This window comes from Gymnoscopelus microlampas, assembly GCF_963454915.1.
Source record: "Gymnoscopelus microlampas genome assembly, chromosome: 1".
NCBI classification, from domain to species: domain Eukaryota; kingdom Metazoa; phylum Chordata; class Actinopteri; order Myctophiformes; family Myctophidae; genus Gymnoscopelus; species Gymnoscopelus microlampas.
The window spans coordinates 37,882,844-37,904,409 of NC_139962.1; the positions used below are offsets into that span (position 1 = coordinate 37,882,844).

Consider the following 21,566-nt stretch of genomic DNA (forward strand, 5'->3'; position numbering starts at 1 on the left):
TAGGATGCAATATGAAATATCGGACAGAACCATCAGAATCACATGACTATGGAGATGCAGTGTACCAATTTGCGTGTTTTTTGGACAGAATCTGAAGGAATAATCTCAAAAAATATATTTTACATAAGTCGGCCTCCTGGTGGCGCTGTAAAAAGCAGAAAAATGCAGTCCAATGTTTTTCCTTGGCCTCTAGGGAGTGTGCGTGCAAAGTTTCACGCAGATCGGTGCAGTTATAGTTAAAAATGCAAATCGGCCAGTTATAGCGCCACCATGAGGCTGATTTGAAAATGTTCAAGTGGCATTTCTTCCTCGGCCTAGTGGGAATGTGCGTGTGCAATTTTATGGAAATGGCAAGCTGCGTTCATGATTGGAGGCAGTTTGTTCAAAACGGACCAATCCTGCAAACTTTGGAAGCCAACCTTAGCCAATGAGGATGCAATATGGGAAATCGGACAGATCCGGGTTGATCACATGACTATAGAGATACTGTGTACCGATTTGCATGACGTTTGGTTAAAAGCTGTAGGTGTAATGGGAAAAAATGGGTTTTGCACAAATCGGCCTCCTGGTGGCGCTATAACAGGCCCATGTGAAAAATGTGGGCCAGAGGTTCTGAATTGGCATCCAGGGAGTGGGTGTGCACAGTTTCGCAGCGACCGGGCCAACGGTGCCGGAGATTAGCTGGTAACACACAGACAGGACACACACACACGGACGGACGGACGGAAGGACGGACGGAGGGTAAAACATACTCTCTCGCCATGCCTTTCGGCCTGGCGGAGACAATAATCATGTTATAAAGCACTTTATAACTTATAAGGTCAAGTAAATGCATAATACTATGTTTACTTACTATAACACTGCATACTTACAACTATAAACACTCATACTGTAAGTACTTAAAGCATTTTATAATGACTTAAAAGCTCTAGTATCATGATGCTTCATAATTGCTGGTTTCTTTTGACCAAGATCATTGTTTAATTTAATTATCATAGTTGTAATTTATTATAATACTTATAGTGCATTATCATGCATTATAGTCACATTATAAGGGTTTTTAAGTTAAGTAATAAGATGAATGTGATTTCATGACAATAGATTAATGCTGTGTGTAGATCTTTGGACCAAATGTGCAAATATTCTGTATATAGAGCTGTGTGGTTTTTGTTTTCTTTTTGAAATAAAGTAATGACATTCCTGGAGTTGTAGGCAGAAATGTTTTGCTTGTTGTCCTTGCATAGACTTAATTATATTTTCCACTTAATGACCACTCATATTGACTTATAATCACACCATAATGCATTATAACACTTATTATAATGCATTATAGAATTATAATGTATTAAAACAATGTGAATAATATTTCACAATGATCCTGGCCAAAATAAAATCATCATAAAATGCTTTCTGATGATTAGTCTTATAAAGCGTTGCGAATATTTATGCGTGCTTATAACAATAAGCACATAATTCATTCTAAGTATGTTTAAATAACCAAACCTTTTACTTTTCTTTCTTTACATACTGTATTTGTTGTCGTTTTTCGTAAATCTGTCAAACTGGCACTTTCAATTTGATGCATGTAAAGGTAATAGTTAATTACTCTTTTACTTTCATATTCACTCCATATGAGCGAAGGAGCCTGGAAAGAAAAGGGTGAACAAATTGATTGGGAAATATATTTTGAATGGTTGAATCAAACACTCATCTCTGTGAAACCCCCCCCTGTCGGGTAAGGGTTTGTCTGTTCCATCATACTTAAAGCCTCTGGCTTTAAGTATGATGGGACTGGAAATATGAACCACTTTTCCTTCTGTAATAAATGCACTGCCATAAAATAATGTAGATGGTTTACGGTCATTTTGTTTTTAATTTAGAGTATGAAGGACAATGTATGAACATTCATGTGCCATTATAATATAAACACATTACTCAAAAATGTAAAAAAGAACATTTCCCAAAATGCTATCACAGCATCGCTTATAAGAGGTTTATTAAGGGTTAAACATGTATATTTGTTAAGAAATTGCTAGAACCCCCCCATAAAGCCTTTAATTGCAATGAGGATGACTAGGATATAAAGAACAGTATAGCATATGTCACTGTACAAGTCACGTAGAAGCACTCAGATGTATAGGGGGGGAAATCCCTAACCCACAACAGATCTGTAAAAAAAACAAAAAATAAGTCTAAAAGTCTAAAAGCCCCACTAGCCTCACCCAACCGGACCAAAGTGGTTCGAACCGACCAACACAATCTTGACCTTGGAGCTTGCCGCTCTCAGCCTGGGGAACAGGGTCAAGGGCGGCACAAGAGAAGTGGGAAGGCCATTGGGGTCACCAAAATCAGTAGGGTTCATTCTCCAGGGAGCATGAATGCACTTTGCAAGTTTAACAGCATAGCACCCATTACATTTTGAGATATCTTGTGTGGATGAGACATTTTGGCCTAGGGGTGGTGCTAGAGTAAAGGCCAAATGCAAAAAAAGTCCATGGTAATCCAGCCAGTAGTTTTATAAATATGTTCTTTTGAACAGATGGACGGACAGACGGATGGAATGACCAACCAACTGACCGTCTGTCCGACTGAACCACATGACCATTCTCTAACAATAAGAGAAAATAAGGGTGAGAAGTCAGAAGGATGCACAACAAATCTAATGTAATTTCTATTTCTATCAATACATCAGTTTGAAATAAACAAAAAAGAACAAGTGCCAAATGGCATTTGTATTGGTACCTGTGCAAAAGAAAGACAGCTCTGTTTTGCACAGGCCCATATTGAATGGTGTGATTCTTTATTTTGAGCATATCATGGTCCATATACAATATTTGACCTGCAGTTGCACCTTATAATGGGTCTTAAAATATATGTTAACCTGCAGGGCTTTGCTTCCAGTTGAAGTGATAGCCTATAAAGTAAAACTGTGTTCAGTTTAAATAGACCGTTCATTTAGAAGAGTCTATTTAGAATCAAACACAAAACAAACAATAATAATGGTCTGTACTCATCAGATTACATCTCATTATGTTCTTCTGGTGGTTACTACTATGTACAGCCTATTTATATAGTTTTATAAAAGTAAAGCTTTCGCTGTTTCTAATCTGGTGAAGTGTGGTTGATCACCATGGCTTTTTATATTTGTACGGTAGTACAATTATGTGTCATTAGGAAATCATAAAGTCAAATTAGTATATTATTGCAGTATTTTGAAAACAGAATCTATCTCTATCTTTTATATACTGAACCTATAGTCAAAGTCAAGAAAACATAAAAAAGAACATATGTTGCAAGGCTGAATCCTCACATTAAGGGACTTGAGAATACCACAAAAACACATGCACAGCTGCCTGGGAAGTGCTTATGAAAAGTTTGAGGTCACATTCTGACATGAGCAGTTTTATTATAAAATCCCTGCAGTACAAACTCTGAATTGCAGCCTACTGTAGTGTACGTATTTGCATTAGTAAATATGACCAATTCTAATGCATAAATGAATGAAATCGACACTACTAATATATAAAAATAATAATTCTAGTCATTTATGAATTGTAATCCTCTAAAACAAATAAATTGGTAACAGTCATAAAATATATAAAAAACATACATAATTCATATATCAGGCTTATTCTTCCACTTGACATTATTGGGGGAGGGGTCTAAAACTGCTCTATCTACCAAACAACTCTACCCCCTGGTAACTATTTTTCATTCCTTCTTTCTTTTTTCTTTATTATTATACTTGTTTTTAGAGAGCAATTTAGAGGAAATTAAGTGGCAAAATATTCAATTACATGACATTCAAGTAGATAAGGCACTGGGCCTGCCAATACCTGTCCCAAATAAGTTTGAAGCCTGTTTGGCTAATAGCACCATATTATTCTTTCAGCATCATTTTCACATTTTCCTTGTGATATATAAAAAAAGGCAAGATGTTAAGATTGTGAGGCGTTTCTTGACCCTTCCTGACATAGCCTTGCGAGCCAGTCTCAACTGATTCATAAAGGTTGTATAGAAATCGTAAGCTATTAAAACCATTATTGTTATAAAGGTATTCATAAATGATGCATAGCACTGGTTTTGTACCATGTTAGGAGAAAAACACACACTACAGTAATTTAACTTTCAACTTACATAATATACTGTTCAATGTTATGCTGCAATCAAATGAGTGCATTGTACACATGTGGTTGGTTGGTTGAGCTACATCCCTAACCATCACTGCATGCTAAATTAGTAAGCTAGCCATACCACATCCCTTAGTGCTACTCTGTAAGAGTTACATTTCTCTGAAAACAAATACAATTCCACAGGTTTATCAACAGAGAAAGTGCAAACAAAAATGTATCATTGTTTCACAATCATTCCTATCTAGTTTTTTCTATCGTTTTTACAGAAGGATTTCCTTTCTTCCCTGTAGAATATCTCTGCCGTACATGAGCAAAATAATTGCCCCACATACATACGTCTGACTGATATATAAATGAATATTGTATAAGGCATTTTCAAACCCGGATGACCTGTACAAGTGGTTCACGTGTATGATTACATGTTATCTGTGCCTGAAAAAACAAATCACTGCTATCCTTGTGACAGCATGTAATTGCACCTTTACAGAGTTCGTGTTAGGATCGATCCAATGTACTGTCACCTCAGCGGCGAGTAGTACGCGCGTTGCCACGGGAACGCTGGCTGCAGGTCTTGCAGCACTGTGCTCGTACTGTGGGTAGGTGGCAGCGGCCCAACCACTGGAGAGTCTGACAGAAGCGGAGTGTAAGTCTATCACGTACACATGTCAACCCTGAGAGAGAGTTACATAAACAACTCATTAGCATTAATTTCCCAACACAGCAATCGCATGCACGTACAATGAATTGTAATGTGCTTATAGTTATAAGAACTCATGAATTTATGAGACTAATCAGAACACATTAGAAAGCATTTTATAATGACTTATAATGTCAAGTATCATAATACTTCATAATTGCCTGGACGCTCACAGAGACTTTCTTTTGGCCAGGATCATAGTGAATTATCTGTCAGTACACAGAATAATGACAAATCTTTTGTAACCCCCTGAGCACAAGGTTAGAATATATGGTAGTGTACTGAAAGCCGATCAACCCTGAGAGAGAGTTATATAACAGTGGTTCTCAAACACTTTCATGTCAAGGACCCCAAAATGTATATATTTGGCCGTGGACCGTCATCTGACTACATTTTGTGTCAGGGACCCCTCATACAAGATTTATGTTGTATAAAGTTTCAAAAACATTACAAATGTGGCAAATGGTGTCAAGACGCGTTGTGAGCTTGTACTGTAGATCGGCTATTTTCAACTAGCCGATGTATATACGGTGAAAGTGTATAAAATATTATTTTTTTATTTTGATGCTAAATTATTAAATTTTTCTGGGGACCCCCTGGAACCCTCTCAAGGACCCCCGGGGGTTCCCGGACACCGCTTTGAGAACCACTGACATAGAAAGCTCATTAGCATGAATTTCACAACACAATGAAACAATGACAGAACAGTAGAACAGTTCTGTTCTAATGACAAAACAATGACAATTATTTTGCACCTTGTGTCGTGGCAGGAATTAACCTTACTTCAGTATAGAATTCCCACAAGGGTAGAGTGGAATGAAAATGAAATGAAAGAATCAATGTATTTATTATGCAAAAGACGAAAGCTCTCAGAGACCCTCTCGATTGTCAGACATACGTGTGTTCCCTTTATACAACATTACATTACAGTCATTTAGCAGACACTTTTATCCAAAACGACTTACAATAAGTGCATTCAACATCGGTATGCAAGAAAACTACTAATCACCGGAAGTCTTAAGTGCATTCTCTTCTAAAAAAAACAACTAAGAGTATACCTAGCGCTAAGGTAAAAGTGCAATATATCAGCTACATACAAAACAAGAGAACACAAATAGCTGGAGGTGTGGTTAGTGGACAGAGTCATACATGGCTCTTTTTACTTGACCATGCTAGTTTTACAAAAAGTTACTCTGACAGATTACCAACAGGTGAGAACATGGCTTGCTTACTCCTGTGAGTTGTAAATAGACCTGTACAGTGAACAGATGTCCTCTTATTAGAAGGCTCATATGGTTATAACTATAGTCACGGATAGAAACAGTGTAGTATTGTCATGAATGCTATTACATTTGCCCTGAGCAGAAGGAAATTGAATGTCATTTTCATACTCAAACCAACTCCGGCTCAACCAACTCAAAAAGAAAATAGCATAACTGCATTTGTATTTAAAACTAATGCATGATTATCCTACTATAATTCTAGTAACCTGACGGTGGATGGGGTCTTGGGACTCCGATCTAACTGCGCATGCGTCGTTGCCAGGTTTCGCGAGAGAAACAAGCAGCGAGGTCTATGAAAACGAGGCCAAACCAAACGAACCCTATACCACCAACATTGGCCCTACAGCGCTTACAGTACGCCGACATGGCAACACCCAGACCCCGCCCACTCTCTGACTACGTCTACAATTCTTTCTGTGGAAAGTAAACACATGACCAGACGGCCCGGGCCGGGCGAGTAACATGCATACGCCATTCTCCGTGCTGATATATATATATATATATATATACGCCCGTGGGGAGGGGTGACCGCGGGCCGGGGGGGGGACGCGCGGGGACGTGCGCGGCGGAGAAACCGCGCGACAGGACGTGCATTAACCCCAAATTTGCAACTGGGTAGCGTTAGCAATTAGCATGCTACGGCTAACAGCTACGTTAAACATCTTATCAACAACCTGTATGAACGTTCTTCCAGTCGTTGGCCCTACAGCGCTTACAGTACGCCGACATGGCAACACCGAGACCCCGCCCACTCTGACTGTCTACAATTCCACACGCCGCGGCCGCCATTGAAATCAGCAGCTCGCTCGCTTCACACAGCTCACGCACAGTTACCTCCTAAATGCTGAAATAAGCACACATTTCGAACCAATGTGGTAATATTCTCACACAAACAAGCCCAACTTACATTTCTGTCCATTACAAATGTCACAAGACACGAAGGAGACGAGGCAGCGGCCACGCGGAAGTTGCGGCCTAGCGCAAGCATAAGCCTCGCCTGGGAGTGGGGCCTTTACCCCAACATCGCCGCGCCGCCCGACGGATGTCGGCGCGCTGCCACCCGCGACGTCCCGCGCCATGTAAACAAACTACCGGTTGTTGCTAATACTGTCTAAAGCATGTATGTGAATGCTTATGTCCAATACTGTGTTGCCGTTAGTTGGGTTTAAGGCAACAGCTGCCTATAATGGGCCGTCAGTGTGGAGCTAAGCCACGGGTAGTGTTAGCATGCGGCTAACGTTAATGTTACACAACGCAGCTGTCGTCACTCAAACGGCTACGTTAAACATCTTATCAACAACCTGTATGAACGTTAGTGTGGTCAATGTCATCAATGCTAACTAATTAGCCCGTTGAACAGTGTTATTTTGGGGACTTTGCTGGGTTTCTGTGACACAATATCACGATGTAGCAACTCACAGTGTTATGTCACACGCAATTGAATAGCTTAGCACTTCCGGTCGTTCCTTCACAATAAAGGTTGCAATCAATTGGAAATAGCCGATCTACAAGCTCTCAATGCGTCGCGATGCGTTGTGAAAATGGGGAGATAGGGAGATGGGGAGAGAGAGACAGAGAGAGGGACGGAGAGAATACTCAAATACCTTGAGTAAAAATACTTCAGAGTACTCAACATGAGTAAAAATACTTAAAAGTACTGAAAAGTTGAAAAAAATAGTAAAAATACTTAAAGATTGATGAAAACACTACAAATACCTAAAAGTTGATAAAAACACTACAAATACCTAAAAGTTGATAAAAACAGTAAAAATACTTAAAAATCTGTAAAAAAAACTTTAAAGCTAATAAAGTCATTAAAAACACTTTCACGTAAATACATTGAGTAACAATACTTACTTAACTACTACCACAAATACTCTTTTAGTACCGCCTCTTTTAGTACCGCCTCAATACCAGCTTCAATGCATTACTGAAATTACATTTATATGAAATACATCACAACACCCTCCTATAATATTAAAACAAACAGCCGAAGGGGTCCGCCATGTTCCACAGGGGTGCGCGGGCCCCCAGGGGGTCCGGGGAACACCCAGGAAAATAAAAAAGAAATGTTGAATTTTTTTCTTTTTTCTTTTTCAGTTTTGGAATTTTTTGTCCCACGCTTTTGGTACCCCAAAATAGGGGGGCGCCACGACGGGGCGCGCGCGGGGGAGAAACCGCGCGACAGGACGTGCATTAACCCCAACTTTGCAACTACTTTCGCCTGCGCCCTTCACCGGGTATGGTCTAGTAGTTGTAATTATACACAGTAATGTACTTAGGAAAACATGAATGATAGTATACAGTGTAGGAGTCTTGGTGAAAACATAAATACAAAGACCCAAGACGTCCAGGTGGCATGTACTGTAGGTAAAACACCATCATTGCACTGACCGGGTTTGATTCCCAGCAGAATTACCTCCAGCTTGGCCATACCTTCCAATGAACATAATATTATAGTGTTCCGAGTAGGGATCTCTTTAAATGACTGGCAACCTGTAGCACTCACCCCACAATGAGTAATTATTATTAGCAGGGTTATTATTATTATTATGTATTTATACTAGGGCTGGGACTCGATTAAAAAAATTAATCTAGTTAATTAGAGGCTTTGTAATTAATGAATCTAAATGAATCGCATGTTTAATCGCATATCAATATTTGACCTGAGAAGCAATTTCTTTTCAGTTAAAACAGATTTTGGATTTTTTGAGTGAATACATAAGTTTAAGCAACAAAAAATAGTTCTGCACACAACCGTGTTTTTATCCACCCTTCCATCAGAGAGTTTTTTAAATCTAAATTTCCCATCCACTGGGCCAAGCAAAGCAGTCTGATCGGCTTCTTGTCCCATTGCGTGCACTGGGGTGTGTTGGCTGTTGGTTGGTGCACTGGTATGATCGGTACACCTGAAACTCGTCCAGTGAGAACGGACGCTCTGTGGTGCATAAACCAAACGCGTTTAATTGCGATTAATTCTTTTAATCGCGTTAATTTTCTGTAATTAATTAATCTAAATTAATCAGTTAAAGTCCCAGCCCTAATTTATTTTATACATATTTTGGACAGTTTTCCTGCAACTGCGATGCAATTGTTCAGAAAGTTGTCCCATTATTGCAATGCGAGTGCATCATGTGGGCCTCAAATATCACTACCCACTATTTAATTGTTATTTCATTGCAATTCTTTTGCTATTTTCTCATATTGCTGCAATGTCAGGGAGTTGAAACCCAAGAAGTGCTCAGTGGGTGGTATATGGACAACCCAGAGCATCAGTGAATATGAGGTTCCTTCCATCCAGGTGTTACTCTCTTTATTCTTGATGAGCCGGAGGTGTAGAGGCTAGGTTGACTCAGACAAACTGTCACAACATGCCTGTTGTACAGATCAAAATACCTGAGTGGGAACATCTTACTGTTCACCTACGCTTTTCTAGAGGGAGGATTTTATGAAGAACTCCAAAACAGTTGCTGTCATTATACAGCAAGACTTTGTTTCCTGATGCAAAATAGTTATACAGTATCTGTCTCCTCTTCCACCTTAACACCTCAGTATTACCAATATAATCATAAAGAAGGCCTGTAGCGCCAATCAACCAATTCAACAACAACAACAACAACTGTGACTCATTTAATCTCTGTGAAGGACACTTCAATTATGTTGGGTAAATGCAGCCTGGCACTGATGACGTGGGATCACTAACAGGTTCCCCACGATATCAGTCTGGACTTTGGCCCATTGGCAGGGAGAATAGTGGGCGGGAGTACTTGCCTTGACAGACAACCCGTCTAGCCAATCAGCGTAAACAAAACATCTGACCTCATCACAGCTCGTCTCAATGTGGATACCACTACAAGTATGATCCTTTTCTACACGAGCGGGAAGCAATGTCTGTTTCTGCGGATATTAACAATGTTTGCCGTCTTTGCAAAGATACAGTAACTGTAGAAATCATGGCATTTTGTGTAACACCCCCAAAAAAATGGGAACCCAACGATGTATTTCAACGTCTGGATGAACTCGATCTAGCATTGCAGCGCCAGGTAAACAAATCATCTCGAATTCGCAAGAAGCGATTCATTCAGGGAATACAGGACTCAATATCAACCGGCCATAAAGCGGAAACATTCGGAAGAAACAGATTCAGAAGTTGGTGCAACAGAAAAAAGAGAAAGAGAGTGTCCATCGATGAAAAAAAGAGACACCTTCCCCCAACCCCCAATCGCTCTCAGTCCAGAACATAAAGAATTTGACAGAGGTAAGTTGTAGGCCTACCACAAACTGAATTAAATCAGCTAGCTAGCAACATGTTTTTAAAGAATAGATGGTAGAGGACAATGCCAGTTGCAATACCGTAGCTAAATCAACACGCCACACCACATTAATAAATAAACCATTGTATGAAAATGTACTTGTGCTGAATGATATCGTGGGGAACGTGTTAGTGATCACACATGGTTAGTCTGGCAATGCCAGGCTAGTGCCAGGTGGCACAGAAAGTGCACTAATCACATGCTCGTGGGAACTTAAGTTCGAATCCGACTCCCATCATGTCTCTCTGCCCTCATTTTCCTGGGGGGGGGGGCATTTCACTGCTTCAGCCCAGCCCTGCACATGAACTCTGCAGCTGCACTGAGGCCCCTGCTGGAAAGCATCCCAGCCCAAACATTAACATAACTAATAATTGGGCCGCGCGACCCGGAAATTAGCGTAACTAGAAGCTCGCCCCCGCTACGCGGGGGCTCGCGTCTAGTTGCCCACGCCACGCCCACGTTGCGCCCGCGGCCACTTGGCAACTCATATAAGTGGCGTAGCGTCATGGGGGTCAGTGGGGCCGTGGCTCGGTCATGTGGCATAGAGGGGCAGATTGTAAATCCCCAGAGGAAACATCCGTGGGCTACCATTGGTTCAGCGATGTGTGCGGTCGCCCTGCGGCCCCTCCTCCTCCACCAATGTGCAGTATTGAGAGCCCTGACGTCACAACAATTGGAGCGATGGGCACTGCACTGTGGTTGGTTAGGGTACACCTAGGGCCCAGGTAGAACCCAGTTAAAGCCTGCATGGGCAAACCCAGTTAGGACCCGCCTTGGTCCCACATAAACATGGCTAGTTGGGGCCCACCTAAGGGCCAGGTAGAAGCTACTTATAGCCTGCATGGGCATCGCAGTTGGGACTGAAGTGGATGCCGCTGACATTGCTGACATGGGGTCCATATGGTTTAGCCCACCTTGAAACCATATGGGAACTACGCTGGCATGCTGGCTGTAATGCAAACGCTGCATCATACCTGCAGTGTGTAGTTTGATGTTGTGTGTGTAGCAGATATACCTGCAGTGTGTAGATCAATGTCCATATGAAAGTCAATGCCCAGCAGTGTTTTTTTTCCCCAGCAGAGTTTCTAGTGTCTCTGTGTCTCTCTGGAAGAGGTTGCACATGAACTCTGCAGCCGCACTGAGGCGCTCCAACACAAACACTCTGACATTAAGCTGCTTCACACACAACAAACATCAGCACCACGCTGCTGTTTGTCCAAAAGACACAATATCTCCTCTCCCACCGACGTCATGTGTTCATTTATCGACAGCCGTACAGACTCCTTTTGACACATTTTACCTCGTTTATCCAGCTCTCACTGACTCTCCACATCGGGCTGTTATTTTGCTGCGATCAAGTCAACGATGTGAGAGATTAGCTATCACAGACGGACGGACAGGGGGTGAAACATAGTCTTGCGCCATGCCTTTCGGCCTGGCGGAGACAATAAAAAAACGAAAGTAAAGGAAATGGCCATTTCTGCAACAGAAGTAGTCAACAAACTATACTATGAAAACATGGGCCACATTGGCAAAGAATGTAAGAAAGAGGCAATCATGTAGAAAATAGCCGATCTACAAGCTTACAAAGCCTCTCAACGTGAGGCGTTTCGAGCTTGTAGATCGGCTATTTTCACAATATTTACTTGTGGAACGGAGTCAAACAGAATGGGGGGGTCCCAGATCAAGTACGTGTATTTGGGGGGGGGGGGGCGGCGTGAAAGGGTTGATAAGCACTGCTCTAATCAGAGCGAAATTATCTGTAATTACTACATGACCATAATGCAGCCTAACATGCGTTGCACGGGGCGGTCCTGCCATTACGTTAGTTACTGTAGTTGCTGTGGAGCTACATAGTTCTCCAGAAGACACACACAAACATACACCAGCTACAATGGACGAACTGAGCAGCAATATTGACATTCACCACACGAACGTGCATTGTTGACAGACAAAGTGATTGCACAGCCGCTGCAGGCATGACAACCACGTTAGCGTTAGCGACATGGCAGCTATCACAGCACCCTGTCCGTCGTGCTGCAACTGCCTGTGATGGCTACAGCAGTAACAGCAAGCTGTCTGCGATGCCATTGTCTGGAGACTGCTCTTAGCGTGACACGACCAATGAGAGTGAGCGCTGTAGTTGTTGCTAAGATACGGTGGCGTCTTTGCCCCATAGCTTGTAGATCTCTCACACATGATTGGCGTAGGCTGCGTTGCCAGGTCTGACTTTGTGTGTAAGCAATGGTCGGCTTATTTTTGCGCGCCTTTGGGCTCGTTTGCATTGTGCGCACGGCAGCGCTTGTTTAGCGTACGTCAGCGCGACGTGGCAACGGACGTGGCAACGTGAAAGGTGATTGGCTGGTGAAAAGAAACACCCGGACGTGAATTTTGTGTTGGCGAAGTGATTTGCATAAGTATTGGAGCATAATGCGTTTGATATTAATTGTACATCCTGCAAGTACAGTGATGGGATGCGAAGCAGCTGGTGTCACAGGCAGAATATTGAGGAATTTTGGGGGAAAATGTGGAGTTAGTTGGGCCATGTGTCTGCTTGGCAATTGAGCACATACACTCGTGTACACTCCATGACTGTGGCCGTCAATTATGGTAGCAAGATAATCCTAAAACGGGAGCAAAAATATTAAAAAAAAATAAAAAAAAATTTTGGGGGCCCAGTGGCCCACTGGGCCAGCGGCCCACCGGGCATTTGCCCGGTACGTCAAATGGCCAGTCCGCCGCTGCTCCTATCTACTGTAAAAACGAAGAATAAAAATAATCTTCAATGTAATTTTTTTTTGTTCCAACATGATACACATACAGATGGGTAGATATGGCATTTTGTCTGACTCTTGTGTGCACACAGTGTGTTCTGAATCAATATAAACCTTTTAACATCTGGCTCCTTTGCTGTGAATGTGAACAGGTACGATAGATGACCAAAATGTATAAAACAGAACGCACATAGCACTTTAATTTGGATTCCATTTGATGTTTTAAACATCTGGTCTGTGCCTATACAAACTCCCTATGTTGGAAGTACAACATTGATACAACAGCTCCGGCCAAAGGCTGTGAGCCGTTAACTGTAACTTTACACCTCATCAGGAACTCATGGCCTGATATTCTTTTCTTGCTACTCTTCGAATATGAGTGGCCGGGAGTCTAATGTCTATTTATGCTAAGACATGTACTCAATACAAATTACTTATTTTCAACTGAAAAACACAGAAAATCTGTTATTTTACATTGTTGTTTGAGTCTGTTCCTTCTTTTCAAATACCTTGGAAGAGAAAAGCAGGAGACAGGTTGGGGAAGAAATCAAGTAAAAGCCCACTCTTTCCTGCAGGAAGTGGAACGTGGGTGAATAGTTTAACGCTGTGAATGGAAGATGCTGTAGCTAATGGATTTCATTTCACTTATAACACAGGTATTTGTAGTGTCTCATGCTATCTCAAAGTATGATTTCCAGAGAAACATAACCGTTTCCTCTTAAGAATAAGGTGAGGAATCCGCACACTACTCAAGAAAAGAAAAAAGGCAAAAAACTATTTACCTTCAATAAGTATGTAAACAGTAGGTTGCCACCCAAAATGTGCCAAATATCCACAAATAAATGTTTTGATACTACATATTCATCAGTTACTGATGATCTCAAGTCTTCCTTGCCTGAGCAGTGGACAAATGCTCGTACTGTACTCTTCAGTGCACTGCATTTGCACACTGTTCAGTGCACCACTGTATACAGTATAGCAAGCAATTTCAACCATACTATAGAAGTGTCGGAAGTCTATATAGTTGACACCCTGATTCAGTTAAAGACAATAGTGAGCTGTTCAGGTAGCCCCGTCTGTGACCTCCCACTCCGCTGTAGATCCGGGACTCTGTCACGTATGGTTAAGATCCGACTGATGGGGGCGACTGGCGAAACGGTCAAGCGGTCAAAGTTCAGAGTTTTTGCCGGGCTGCATCAAATGTAACATGGATGGAAAAATCCCCATTTAACACTTGCATGACTAGCCGGTCAATCTGGACGATTTTGAGAATTTAAAGTGGATTAACTTCTCTCAGGAAGCTCAGAGGAAATTCCCTTTTCATGAATTTTCCTAACTATTTGATACAAATCATCTCTGTTTTTGTTTTTTTCTGAAACTTATTATAAATATGAAATCAGACCCATATATACCATCCCAGCCGTTATATTTTGGCTAATTTGACCGCTCTCACCCTTACTCCCCCATTTAAGAACAGTTAACACCTTCGAGACCCCCCGCAGACCGCGCAGCCATGCGCTCTGAACAGCCAGCGCTCTATGCTCTATGTTTTTCCACATATTTCTATTATTATTATTATTATATGTATAATTACATTATAATGGTAATGGTAAAAACGAATGAAATGGCACCATTGCACAATTCTTAGAAAATACAACATGCTTAGTTTTAAAACTTTTAGTTTTGGTTGAAATCAACCAAAGTTATGTTCTGTTACTTTTACTTTACTGGAGTATTTGCAATTGTCTATACTTTTAATTATTTGAAAACTTTAGTTGGCAGTTACTTTGCAGATATAAATGATTACGTTATAAAACATAAAACACAGAAATACACACTACTGCTTCATGCCTCACTGTTGTATCAGGGCACACACTCAGACAGATACAACGCATGCAGTAAAATGTTCATAGACCTGATGCTTATGCAAAAATTCCCTTTTCACTGCGAAGCTGCGAAAAGCGAAAAAGAGCAGATCTGCATAGACCTTGTCACGCAGGGACTATTTTAGGCTTGTAAATAAGATATTTTGCGCAGGATTGAGCACATGTGTGAAACATACGATGTGTTCACTTGTGCGCTTTTTTCACACAAAAGTAGAGAGAAGCTGTGACCTCACCTCACAAACAAATGGACAAGAAATAATCATTTTGCAAACAACATCCATGTTCTCTTCGTTTGTCAGCAATGATGTAAATGGAAAGTTTATTTCAGCTAGAATGTGACAGTTTGACATAGTTTGAGACGTTTTTGCTGCGCAGCCAGTCCTCGTTTAAGTTCACCTCTTGTTCTGCTACGCACAACAGGGCATATCTCCGCCAGGCCAGGTTTACCTATCCAGGCCATGAAATTCATAGGCAGTCATATTAGCCAATTAGAATGAAATCTGCTAAAACTGACTCATATACTGATACAGAACCATATATAGGCTATATATTGTCGCTGTTGGATGGAAACCTTGTATGTTCTTTTTTTTATTATTATTTTAAAACAATTTAAAATTGTGAAAATAGCCAATCTACAAGCTATAATTATTAATTATTAATAATCTTTAATCATTTTGGCAAAGAGGTATAGGTGTAGAGGGAAAAAAGAGCAGACCAAGTAAACAAAAAGGTTTAATCTGAAACACAATTTTATACAATATAGAGGGGGTCCCAACTATGTGTGAACCCTAACCCTTTTTTATAAAGATTTTACATAAAGAATCTGCAGTTACCATTACAACTAAATTACTATTTTATAATGTTTCTGCCTGCCTACAACAACATAATGTGTGTGAGCTAACTGACTGAGCAGAGTGCAATTGAATGTTAATAGCTATTTAGAAGACAATGGAACCCCCCACTGAGTGGGTGAGAAGGTGTCAGTTGGTCTGGAGCACAGAGGGGAGACAGTAACCAATAGGATCGCTTGATTTGGGGATCAAAAAGACAGTTTTTCAGGCTGTGTGTGGGATGAAGAAACCCCAGTCATGCTAGTGTTAAAAGGTTGTTTCAATTATTTTTTCCAGATCAAATGGAAGAGACATCAATAGGATACTGGGACTACCTTTACAAAAGGCAAGATGTGACCGTAACAACGGTCAGCCCCTCAGCCGAATTTTAGTGACTGAGTCCCAGAGCTACAGCAGAGGGGGATGTCACAGACGGGGCTACCGTTCAGGTAATTATAATGTCAACCAGTTGTCAACAGGGAAACTAATGATCCAACAGAATAGCCTGTTATCTATTATTTCACTGACAAAATACCAAATTCCTTTCTGTATCGTTCTTAAGATGAGTTTTCAGCAATGCATGTTCTAGATACATAGATAATATGCCAGACCTCCTGTCTTGAATGACTCTACCACTGAAAACCATGCCCTATTGCTCTTAGACACACAAGTGTTAATGTGCATAATCTTGCGTTAATCTTGGTGTTACTGTGTGTGATGGACAGCTCCTATAACTTCATACTGGCATACAAAAGAACCTAAATGAAACACGCCAACAATTAACAGCATTATTACTTCAGCTGAATGTACCCGTCAAAATGTCTGCTGTGAATATTGTCCATAGCTTCAGTTTAAGACTTAGAATAAGAAATGCATAAGAACTGAAACCTTCATACAAAGGTTTTATTGAGATAATGCTGCCAGCCAATATTATGAAGCAAATATTATATTGACCTTGTGCAGTTTTAAACTTGTGATGCTGTGACTCAATATAGACAGATAATTAGTCCTGTCATTCTGTGACTAAATAGCATAACAGCTTAATATTCAAATTACAAAGTAAAGGATATGGATATGGCACAGAAAACACAGATCAACAAGAGGAAAAATGATTAAGAATATTGATGACATTTTCTCTTAAAAAATAAGCCATACTGTACTACACACAGGGTTATAAAAAACTAAATAATGAAGTGCATTATTTCACTATATTTTAAAGTATGCCATAAAATGAGTCCAGATAATCATCAGCAACCAAGCCACTGTTCTACCCTACCACACCAAGCAACTTTCATCTCGAGTCACAAAAGCTCCGTTTCACAGCATCTCCAGTGTCTCCCAGATCATAGAAAACCCATGACATCAGTAGGGTACAAATGTCACAGCTGCAATTCAATACATAGCATTTCCTGTGTGCAACTCCCCTTCACTCACACACCCACCCACGTTCATGTGTGCAAGCGCGCGCACACACACACACACACACACACACACACACACACACACACACACACACACACACACACACACACACACACACACACACACACACACACACACACACACACACACACACACACACACACACACACACACACACACACTTTGACCCACTCACCCACTAACCCCATCCCCATCCTGCTCCCAACCCTTGTGGAACAGTAAACAACACATTGGGCAGTGGGACGTGGGAATTCCTGTGCTCTTAAGTTGACTTCCTCTACTCTCTTACTATATGCTTACTGTACGTCACTGTGGAACGTCCATAACTAGCGGCCCCTAGTGGCCACTCTGCTCCTTATATCCTAGCCTCGCGTGGCCAGACTATATCACTGCGTGGATATGAGTCTGGTGCTTCTATGAGGATGTTTTTTTCCCCAAGGGGCGGGATCAAAACAATGGCTCTGCACGCAATTGGTTAGACCTACAACCAACTACCAATTACAGTCTCTATTTGAATACTGGACCCTGTTTGGTCACCCCAGACTTCGGGAGCAGGAAATGGATTCACAACGGAGTGGTGCCAGACACAAATCACAGAGGGCTTTTTTTTTTTGCACTGGCAGATTCGTCTGGTTCCAGGCTACTTATATCCATAATTTTCGCCCAAACTGTGGAACGCTCTTCCAGCCCATGTTAGAGTGTCTCAAACCTAGTGTTTGAAAACTCACTAGTACACATTGGCTTTCGATGATCCAGCCTGAGAGCTGCTGTTTCCGTTTGGTAATGTGTCTATGTGCTGCACCCTCTGGCCCCTATTTAGAGCCACACTGGCTAAATCCACTATTTGGGGATTTAAGGTGGCGCAAGGGGCGTTCCTGTACAAAAGTTGCTATTTTGGGACACCTGCCTTATCCGCAAAACACCTGCACTACAGTTGCTTGTAAATGATGGTAGTTGCGGTTGTGAGCTTGTAGATCAGTTATTTTCAAATAGCCAACATATAAATATGCACATTGTTTAGTAGCCAACATATATAGGTTTGAGGTGCTCATGTGGCCTATAGTCGCTTCTTTTGGGCTTGTTTTCATAGACCTGGTTGCTTATTCCTCTCGCAAATTCTGGCAACACTGCTCATGTTCCAACATGAACTCTGCTACCGCACTGAGGCCCCGTAACGTTGGACACCATATGCCCATAGGCTCTAGCCTTTGATTGCCTTTCAATACAACCATATTTGATGGACATAAGTATCACCTACGTGTTACTGATTAGTGAGAATTTTATATTATTGTAATCAGTTCATTATTTCCTGCGTAATCGATGAATAAAACTGAAGTGTGTAATTTGGAGAGCATTGCGTGACGCACAAATTGTCTTCTTTTATTAGACTATCATCTTATATTAACACAATTGACACAAGGAATTGACACTCTCCCTTCAGCAGATTATAGAATCACAGAAATTCATTGAGAATTAGGAGAAAGGGAATGTTGAATGTTGTGCTGTTGTGCGCCCTGGCCGACATGTCTATTGCTGCAGGTGCACTCTACCAAACGAATTTGGCATAGCGGGAGGTTTTAGAATCCGCTATACGCTTTCCCAAACGTGTGTGGGTAAAATAGCAATTTGGGGGATAATGCAACAACAAAATACCGTTTAGGGACAGTGACAGCACCCTTATCCGTAATTCACGGGTAGCGGGCAGTAACTCACGGGTAGTGGGCAGCGGGTGCGGGTAAAGCAGTGGCAAGAATAGAGCCCTCTATGTGTTTTCCGAATGTTTATTGTTTTTCTCTTGGTATTTGTTTTTGCATTTATTTGTTTTACTGAGTGTACAGCACTTTAGTAGGTCTATAAATAAAGTGGATTGGACAATATATTCTGCCCTGCAAAGCCTAAGTGCAGTAACAACGCATCGATAAAGGCGGATCAAAATGTCTTTAAAGTGTTTCAATTGGCCACTCAAATGTGTTAATGGAATAATTTTATGAGGTACTTATTTATTCCACAAAATCATGATGGCTTATTTTACCTGTGAGACAAATAAATAGGGGTGTGCCGATTCATTTCACGATACAGAGTGTGCCAAGCAAAAGTTCAACACATTCGCTGCCCGTCTTGATATTTGCCACATTGCTGCGCCTGCCACTTAGCACCAGCTGTGCCAATAACAGTCTGGATTTTACTGTGTTCTCCAACAGCTGTGGGAATCTGGTGACCATCACACGTAACCAAGGGAACAGAGGCTTTGTCTACTTAACCTCCCTCCAATTTTCCTCTTCCTCTGGTGCTCCCCTCTGTCTTTCCTTTTCCTCTTACATGTCACAGTCCCACTCATGACACGCACGCACGCACGCACGCACGCACGCACGTGTGCCCAAACCACACCTATGCATAATGTAACGGGTAGTGCAGGTGTTTAGCGGGTAAGGGAGGTGTCCCAGAATAGCAACCTTTGCGGGGGAACGCCCCTTGCCTAGTCCTAAATCCGAGATTAGTGGCTTTAGCAACTTGAACCTGGAATAGGGCCCTTAGTCTTGTTTCATTTCAGTTTATCAGGTCAAGTTGATAAACTGACTAAGCCGATGCCAATTAGGAATGATGAAGTACATAGGGAAAGCATACCCCTACGGTTATGCCATACTCGTTGTGACCATTGTACCCATTGACAGACTACCCGTTGTACCCGTTGTCAGAGTACTTCACAGTACATATTATCATAGGCTATGATGTCAGTACTATTATGTCATATTGATGACATCAGCGATCCATATATGGGGATTTGCAGATTTTATTTTCTTCATATTTTTGGAGATATCTATAACTTCCAGCAAATCTCTTACATACACCAACACTGTTCTAGTACTGTTCATGTAAGCACATGTGACATGATCATGGTCAGTTTGGCAATCAGTACATTTACATGCACGTGTTAAGGCATGAAATAAGGAAACACTTTTATATACGTTGTGTTTCGAGTGTTACTCAAAAACCTGAGTATACATGTTTTGGTCAGAAATCATAATTATTCTCCCCCCTACCGTCTCCAAAATAAGTCTCACATTTTCAAGAATGATAACAATAAAGATTCATATAAACGATAATAATGTGAGCATCCACACCGATAAACAATAACGTTCTGTAAACATGTTGAATGTGATATATAAGATCAGGAGTCCGGAAAATGAGGCTGGCACAGACATTGGGAATTCCCAGCCAGCAAAATGATGTGCTGTGGGAGCACAGGGATTACATTAAGAATAGCAACTGCGCACACACACACACACACACACACACACACACACACACACACACACACACACACACACACACACACACACACACACACACACACACACACACACACACACACACACACACACACACACACACACACACACACACACACACACACACACACACACACACACACACACACACAGTTCAGTTTTAATTTACAGGCAAAGAACGTTACTGCCTGCCTCCAACAAGCAGAGTTATTTGTCAGTTACTTTGAGCTGTATGCAAATGTGGCCAGACCGGCCAGAGATTAGTGAGCACTGAGCACAAAAGCCCCTGTAACATTTAATTACAATAATTGTTAGAAAAATAAGAAAACAAGACATGACACACAGTCATGTATACCAGCTTTCTTTCTTTTCTTTTTCTTTCTTTTTCTGTGTGTGTGTGTGTGTGTGTGTGTGTGTGTGTGCCGTGTATGCGCGGCTTGTTTTTATAGACCTGGTTCCTGATTTGTCTCGCAGAATCTGGCAACACTGCTCCCCATTGGCTTAGACCTGTTGCTTATTTCTCTTTCAGAATCTGGCAACACTGCTAGGCCATAGCTTGGGAGGACGAGACCGCCCGTTCAGAGTATGGGAAAGTATCCCCATTGGCTTAAAGGACAGCCAATGATTTAAAACATGTCGCGAATATGTCGAACACATGGATGACTAGTAGGTCAGTCTCTTCTTAGACCAGCGTGCTTTGCACGCTGGTAAAAAGAGGAGAGAAACCACAGGTATAAATATGTCAAATAATTGCATATTTATTGTAAGCAAACAACCTTATTTGGCACGCCTAACTGAGAAAAACACACCACGTACACTGTGTGGAAGCAAGCAATTTCCTGGACCCTACACAAATAAAAGCCTGGTCTAGGGATAATGTAAATGAATTGCTCAAACAGGTCATCTTTAATTGACAC

At 41.4% G+C, this 21,566-nt stretch overlaps 1 protein-coding gene across 2 annotated transcripts in view; it reads right to left on the bottom strand.

The window, feature by feature from the left end:
* Positions 1–3,381: 3,381 nt before the first annotated feature.
* The window catches only part of adamts7 (a disintegrin-like and metallopeptidase (reprolysin type) with thrombospondin type 1 motif, 7), an 87,915-nt gene continuing 69,730 nt past the window's right edge, over positions 3,382–21,566 (bottom strand). The window contains exon 24 of one of the 2 annotated variants that reach the window (XM_084065668.1): positions 3,382–4,760. In XM_084065668.1, the coding sequence (XP_083921794.1) occupies positions 4,651–4,760 (110 nt within the window). In that variant the 3' untranslated portion in view covers positions 3,382–4,650. Of the gene's footprint in view, positions 4,805–21,566 lie in introns of both variants that reach the window. The other variant, XM_084065667.1, reaches the window with a different exon arrangement.